General features: G+C 46.3%; 2 protein-coding genes across 2 annotated transcripts in view; both read left to right on the forward strand.

The window, feature by feature from the left end:
- Hoga1 (4-hydroxy-2-oxoglutarate aldolase 1) overlaps positions 1-8,245 on the forward strand; it is a 25,909-nt gene that overhangs the window by 3,110 nt on the left and 14,554 nt on the right. The window lies entirely within an intron of this gene.
- C8H10orf62 (chromosome 8 C10orf62 homolog) lies at positions 3,954-4,889 on the forward strand. Its single transcript, XM_005352290.2, has one exon. It carries the CDS (start codon positions 3,954-3,956, stop codon positions 4,887-4,889), a length of 936 nt encoding a protein of 311 aa, XP_005352347.1.

The following is an 8,245-nucleotide window of genomic DNA, read 5'->3' on the forward strand; positions in this document are numbered from 1 at the left end:
AAATAATATTAAAAAAAACAAACAAAAACACACAATAAATAATGAAAAGAGTATGCCAAACCTTTAGCTTCTGTTTGCAGTATAGAAAGTACATGTCAGTTCTGAACCAAAATAGTTCCATTGAAGTACAAAACAGAATGATAAGGAAGAATCAAAAGATGTGCAATGGCTGCCTTTGGTGGTCAGCAAAACAAACCAACCACCATTAGCTATTTTGGAAAGAGAAAGTGGCTCCTAATTTGTAGATAAGGGATATCTTCGGTAGATAAATTAATTACTATTGGAGGAGGCCGCTTATTGGTTCCTGGCTGCTTAACCCCGAAATAATCACACAGAAACTGTATTAATTAAATCACTGCTTGGCCCATTAGCTCTAGCTTCTTATTGGCTAATTCTTACATCTTAACCCATTTCTATTAATCTGTGTATTGCCATGTGGGTGTGGCTTACTGGGTAAAAATCTGTCCGGTGTCTGTCTCCGGCTGGGGCTACATGGCTTCTCTCTGCCTCTGCCTCTTTTCTTTCAGCATGCCTTTTAGTTTTTCCTGCCCACCTAAGTTCTGCCCTATCAACAGGCCAAGGTAGTTCTTTATTCATTAATGGTAATCACATAATCACAACATACAGAGGGGAATCCCACGTCGGAAATCCCACATCATACCGAACACTCAGAAAACATTTGCAACCATACCAGACAGTAATCTTGAAACTCAACCACCACTCCACTTTCACAGGATCCCAGAGAAAGAATACCACCCCCATGAAAGCAGAAAGCAATTCTAGAAGACGACGTCCCCTCCCCCAACAAATTACAAACTGCAAAAGCTTGTCAGTCATACATAGAAGCAGCTCTTTGAGGCTAAAAAAATCAGAAGCGGTGTTAGTACCAGCAAACACAGGGTCTGCTCCTCTGGTTTGCTGTCTTGTGCAAAATGCAGGTTTGAGTGTTGTACACAGTGTTTTATGGTTATAAAAATGGGCCTTGAGTAAGGGTTCTGTAATCTTAAGCTTCAAATTTTTATTAAGTAAAATAAAAGTTATAACTAAATTTGGTGTGCCTAAACAAGACCTGAACAATGACAATATCGATAGACATGCTAACTTGGAAGAGGAAAATCTCATAGGGGTCCCATCCCTAGACAGAGAACTACAGCTAACTACTGACTGCTGAGAGAGGGAGAATTAGTTTCACTCAGAAATGAACCCCTAGTTAGTTATTCAGTACAAAGTGGTAAGCTCAGAAATCATGTACACATGGAGTCGGCAGATTGTATTTATTTTATTTATGCATATATACGTAACAATAAAGAAAAAGAGGCCATCAATTTGAGAAAGAATTAATCAGGGAGACATCGGAAAGGAACGAGGGAAGTAATCTAATTATACTTTAATTTAATAATTTTTTTCAGAACAGGGTTTCTCTGTATAGCTCTAGCTGTCCTGGAACTCACTCTGTAGACCAGGCTGGCCTTAACTCACAGAGATCCACCTGCCTCTGCCTTCTAAGTGCAGGGATTAAAGGCTTGTGCCACCACTGCCCAGCCAGACTAATTTAAAATTTTTAATAAAAAAACTTTTGGAAGGTCATAGTCAAAGCCTAGAGGGAGGGGTTGTTCAGAAGGGCCAGTGACCCTGAACTCACACCTGTAAACAGCCTCACAGGTGAACTTTGAGTTGTTATTTCCAATGAGGTTAGTAGAAATTCCCAGGATAGTTCAACAAGGCTGGAGAGCTGAGGTCCCTTAAAGCTTTCAGCTGTACCTTATTCCTACCACATGTAATGTGGACTATGGTTTCTTCTGAAAAAAAAAACTGTACATATAAAAATTATTACTTGATTAAAGAAAATATTTCAAATATTTTTTTGAGGGGGATGAGAGGTTGAGACAGACTCTTTCTACATAGCCCTGGCTGTCCTGGAACTTACTTTGCAGACCAGGCTGGTCTTGAATCTGCAGAGATATGCCTACCTTTACCTTCTGAATGCTGGGATTAAAGCTGGTTGTCACTATGCCTGGTATCAACTTTTCAAAAAAGATTTACTTTGTAACATTATGTAGGTATGTGTGCCCGCACATCAATGTTGACAGTGATTTCTGTCCTGCCTGGTCCCGCAGTCATTCAGTCTCAAAGAAATACACTGAGGTCTACATTAATTATAAACTGGTTGGCCTATTAGCTCAGGCTTCTTATTAACTCTTGCATCCTACATTAACCCATAATTCTTGTCTGTGTCAGCCATGTGACTTGGTACCTTTTATCAGCGAGGCAGTCTCATCTTCCTCTGTCTGAATGACGACTGCAGACTGAACCTTTCCTTTTCCCAGAATTCTCCTGTTCTGGTCACCCCGCCCCTACTTCCTGCCTGGCTACTGGCCAATCAGCATTTTATTAAAACAGTACAAATGACAAAACTTTACAAGATACAGGACCGTTGTTCCACAGGCATGTTGAGTACAGGAACCAGAGGAGGACAGAGATGTCAGATCCATCGGAGCTGGCATTACAGAGACTGAGCTTATCAAGTGCTGAGCTTGACCGAACTCAGGCCCTCTAAAGAGTAGCAAGTGCTCTTGACCCATCTCTCCAGCCCCTCAAATATCATAGCTTTTTTTTTGCATTTATTTTCTGTATATGAATGCTCTGTCTACATGTATGCCTGCATGCCAAAAGAGGATGACAGATCTCATTATAGATGGCTGTGAGCCACAATGTAGGTGCTGGGAATTGAATTCAAGACCTCTGGTAGAGCAGCCAGTACTCTTAACCACTGAGCCATTGCTCCAGTCCCAAATAACACAACTTTTTACAAGGACCATTTGGGCCTTTCTGAGGGTGCTACATGCTTTGAGGTAAACAGCAGTAGCCCAAACCCGTTTCTAGCCCCAAATACACAGGAATAACTCAAGATTGTACAGGGATCTGTGGTAAGCCTGACTAGCCAGGCCACCTGCTCAAAATTTCATGATGCTTATTTACCAGGGGCAAAAAAACTTGAATCTTGGCTGAGCATAGTGGCGCACACCTTTAATCCCAGCACTTGGGAGGCAGAAGCAGGTGGATCTCTTGAGTTTGAGGCCAGCCTACTTTATAAAGTGAGCTCCAGGCCAGCCAAGGCTGTTACAGAGAAACCCTGTTTTGAAAAACAAACAAACAAGCCAACAATTTGGATCTTCAAGCTATCACTAGGGAAACGTAGAATGACCCCAGGCCTTGGGGCCTGACGTTTGTCCTATCTACCCTGCCTTCTCAGCCCACTGCTCTCAATTGTGACCTCGTTGTTCCAGAATGAGCTCCTTCCTGGGTCCTTTAGTTTCTGGACTCTCTCCTGTAATGGAGCTAGGGCTGTAAGAGACGGTATATGTTGTGTTGACAGCAGGGATGGTTTTCTTGGGGAGTTATTGACCAGGAATGGATGCCAGTTCAGCTAAGGGGGTCCCAGTTTGTCATGGCCAAACTGATTCACTGTCCTCTGCACTCTGGGGGCCACTAGATAAGGAATGACGAGGGAAACCAAAGAAAGTAAGCAGGACAGAGCAGAAGACTGCACAGCCAGCAGAAGGCAGAAGCATCTCATAGCTAAATGACACTTTTCCCACTGAGAGCAGGTGACAAGACCCAAACCTTACATGAGGCTTGCCAGACTACGTCTGAGTGCTAAGGTGGCCTCACCTCACCCCATCCCCCCTGGCTGCCTTCCTCACAATGGGGTTTATTGCTGAGGTGTCAGAGGGCATACTAGAGAAGGGTGAGGCAGGGGCCTACCTGCCAGACACCCGCAGGGCTCCGGCCCGTTCAAGCATGAACCATACCATCTGGGCTCCGCCACTCCCAACGCGCTCTTAGCTCTCTGCCCGAGGCCTAGGGCCCTGGAGGACTTCTTAGAGTTCCTCCAGCAACCATCATGCAAGGTGGTGCTGGGGACTGCCCTCCTACTAGGAGGTGGAGGCCTCATGCTGTGGGCTCAGAGGAGGAAAAGGAAGACAGAGTGTGCTCGAGAGGAGTCTCCCGAATCCTGCCGATCAAATGACAGCTGGATCAAATCTCACTTTAGCCGCCTCTCCGAAGAGAGGTTGCCCACCCACCGCTACATCAGCAACAATGCCCCCTCGTATGAAAATAGGCACGGGGAAGCCAACACCACCTTCCACATGGAGACCCTCACCTCCAAACACGGAGAAGGGAGCATGGCTCTGCACCGAGATTCCTTTGCCAGCAAACAGAAGGTGTCTGGGACCTCAGTGACCAAAGAGACCCAGAGGGAGTCAAGAAAGCCCTCGTCAATGGAGGACGAAACATGGGCCGCTGTGGCTGCTTGTGCCAAGGAGATCGATGCCAAGGGGCATCACCTGGCTAATTCCATGCTGCAACGCGCCACGACCTACCAGCATATAGGCCACGTGGAATCCAGGGACATCAGCCCAGAAGAGCTGAAGGCTCTGGAGGAGGTGGAGATAAAGCTGAAAGGGAATTTCCTCACTCAGCGGGAAACCTCCATAGCTGGTTCCAACCAAAGTCACACCATCTATAGCCAGAGTCGCCATGGGCACCAGAGCCAGCGTAGACATTCAAACCACCAGAGTAATCAGAGTCATCCTGTTTACTCCAGCCACCAGGGTCATCACCCAGATCACTTGAGCCACCAGGGTCATCCAAATTACTCAAGTCACCAGAGCCACCAGAGTCATCTGGGCCACTCAAGCCACCAGAGCCACCAGGGTCATCCAAGTTACTCAAGCCACCAGAGCCACCAGAGTCATCTGGGCCACTCAAACCACCAGGGTCACCAGGGTCACTCAAGCCACCAGAGCCACCAGGGTCAACCAGGTCACGCAAGCCATCAGAGCCATAGTCTGCCCAACCGCAGCCACCAAATCTATGACTCTTGAAGCCACTTAAACATGTGCCCCCTCCCCCAGCAGGGCCGGCTCACATACGCAGGCCTGTTTTCTCTTCTATGGGGAAACCTGCTTGGTCCAGGGTGAGAGGCTGCCACCCAAATCCCTACTTCTGGCCCCCACGAGTGAGGGAGGAAGGGATGCAGCTTCAACAGCTCGAGGGCCCTGAAGACCCACGAGAGAAGACGTGAGGCAGATTACAGGAGCAGCCACCACAAGCCCCACACTGACTCCACATGCCTGAATGGAGCCAATAAAGCCCTGCATGCCCTCATTCTGCGTCCAGGGACTCTGTGGCCAGCTGAGTTCTGGGCAGGGTTGGAGGAGAGGGTGTGTCCCCAGCAGTTCTGTAGGTGGGCCTTGGCTGGGGGCCTTCTCATTGCACCAGCCTTAAGACCATAGCAGTTTCCCCTGCCAGAGGTCTCACACCCACCCGCCTACTGTTGCTGAGGGACCAGGATGGAGCATGGGCTGGGCAAGAGGTGACCAGGGGCAGGCTTTCAGCAAAGAGTAAGTCGCAAGTCATCCAGGTGGGACTTTGGGCCCCATCCTCTTGGGTCCATGGGGATCCTGTGTCCACAGCTTAGAGCTGTAGATGACACGTCTGGGTCGTGTCACCATTGCTTGAGTCTTGTGACTGCTGCATCTGCTCCAGTGTTCAAACTACAGCTGCCTCCTGCCTCCTGTCCTCTTCCCCTCCCAAGGTTCTACCTCTCTGCTTATCCTGATGCCCCCCCCCCCCAGTCTACCTTTCTTCCGGCCTCCTACACGCCTGGCGTTCTCTCTGAGTCTTCCTCCTGGGACCCTCTACCCCCAAATCAAGCAGCCACTTCTGTGAGTCTTTAGATAGGTCAACAAGTCACTGCCTGACTCCACGTAACTCTTTGACATAGATTTGAGTCTGTTAAGTTTTTACCTTGTGGGCCTTATCTGGGGCAAGTCACTGAGTATAGCTAAGGTCATAAACACCTTAAATGTGGTCAGTTGGTTAGTATTTTTTATTTTCTGGACATTGCTAGTATAAATTTGTATGAATGAAATTTAAATTTTTTAAAATTTGCTGTTGGCATATGAGATGAACATGTAGAGATCAGAGTGTAATCTTACGGGGTCATTTCTTTCTTCCCACCTTTACATGGATCCAGGAATTTGACTCAGGTCTTCAGGTTTGCACTATCAAGGAGGCAGGAATTTTTTAACCACTGGACCATCTCACTGGCCAAGTATATATGAATTTTTATTTTCATAGTTTTCAGCAGAATAAATATAAACTGAAGGGAAACAAAAAAATTCCTTCGGATGGGAGGAGTTTCATCTGAGGAATATCCTATATTGGCGTATTTTAAATATTTCATAAAATTTTGTACCTGTTGGTGGTTACACATGCCTTTAATCCCAGCACTCGGGAGGCAGAGGCAGGCGGATCTCTGTGAGTTCTAGGTCAGCCTGGTCTACAAGAGCTAGTTCCAGGACAGGAACCAAAAGCCACGGAGAAACCCTGTCTCGAAAAATCAAAAAAAAAAATAAATAAATAAATTAAAAAAAGCAAAAGAGTGGTGAGATTTGGCACCTGACAAGACTAGAAATACAAGCACAGAACTTGAGACACAGCTCAATGATGGAGCCCCCGACTGCTATGTTCAAGGCCATGGGTTTGTTTCTTAGCCCAGAAAAGACAAAGGAGTGTATACCTGGGACATCTGAAATCATGTACTTACAGACTTACATAAATTTTCCAATTAGCTCACATTTTTGGAATACATTTTTAAAAGTTTCAGCCAGGCACAGTGGTGTACTAATGTAATTTCAACACGTCAGAGATGGAGAGACAAGAAGGTCAAGAGTTCAAGGTCATCCTCAGCTACATAGTTTGAGGCCAGCCTGGACAATAAGAGACTTTGTGTCCAAAAAAAAATTAGAAAATATTTCAAGTTGGCAAAATTGTGTTCAACTAGCACCCATGTTCATCCTTGGTTCTGTTTCTTATGCTTATAAGATGTTATCAGCATTCCTCATATCCCATTTTTATCTCCAAAATTCAAAGCTGAGACAGTTGCAGACAGTCCATGAGCATATGCCAAAGTTCTATTACTGTCCTGTTGTAGGCAAAATGGCCCAGGGGCAGGCCACTTAAATATAGATTTTGGTGTGGACATTTTTATTAGGGGGAAGAAAAGCCCATCAGATGACTGTTGAGACTAACACCAAGGGCAGCTACACAGCCACCAGAGTCTGGCCCGAGCTGGGAGGTGGCTGGCTTCCCACATCCAGACCTCATTCCGTTCAAGTTTGTTTATTTACTTATCTGTTTATTTGTTTATTTATTTATTTATTTATGCAGTATCCTGCCTATAGGCCAGAAGAGGGCACCAGTTCTCATTACAGAAGGTTGTGAGCCACAATGTGGTTGCTGGGAATTGAACTCAGGACCCCTGGAAGAGCATTCAGTGCTCTTAACCGCTGAACCATCTCTCCAGCCCCCTCCATTAAATTTCTTTAAGGAATTGCTTAAGCATTTTGTCAGGCATTTCGTCCCAGAGGGAGGTTATAAATTAGATCATGTTTTCTTTCTTTCCTTCTTTCTTTCTTTCTTTCTTTCTTTCTTTCTTTCTTTCTTTCTTTCTTTCCTTCTTTTTTTTTAAAGGTCTGCTTCAGGCCTGCACGTTCAGGATGGTTATTTTATACAGCAGATTGTCAACACTCACCTCAGTGAGTCTGTGTTGGTCGCTATTCCAAGGCTGTTCTTCCAGACTGGGTGACTCCAGGTCAAGCAAGAAGAGCACATAGTAGGACAGCAAGATGCTATAGGCTACAGGGCCCCGAGGGACAGGGATTTGAGACACTTACTCTAGGATTGTGAGAGGTCTCGGCTGGCTTCGAAGCAGAAAGGCATTCCATAAGCTTCTGCACAGAGGCAGGAGAATGGCAGTGGTTGTGGGTGGGGGAGAACCCCGACATTTGTTTTCGTGGTGCTTGGGAATCCAACTAGGGCCTTGCACAACCAAGCAAGTGGTGTCCAAGACACGCCCTAGTCCGGATTGATGAAGAACATTACTAGATGGGGGAAGGCTAAGGAGAAAGCCAGAAACCACTGTGGAACTTAGAACGAAGGAGGACTTTGGAGCCCATCTGCTCCAGATCCCGTCTTGTAGAAGAGGTCAGGATGAAAAAGCTTGCCTGATCCCTTGGAGTGACTGAAGGACTCCAAGCACCTTCTGCATGTGAGCACACACAGGGAACATGATTTTTTAAAAAAAAGAATAGGGAAGCCGGGCGGTGGTCCGCACACCTTTAATCCCAGCACTCGGGAGGCAGAGGCAGGCGGATCTCTGTGAGTTCGAGACCAG

Source organism: Microtus ochrogaster, chromosome 8, assembly GCF_000317375.1.
Source record: "Microtus ochrogaster isolate Prairie Vole_2 chromosome 8, MicOch1.0, whole genome shotgun sequence".
Lineage (NCBI taxonomy): Eukaryota > Metazoa > Chordata > Mammalia > Rodentia > Cricetidae > Microtus > Microtus ochrogaster.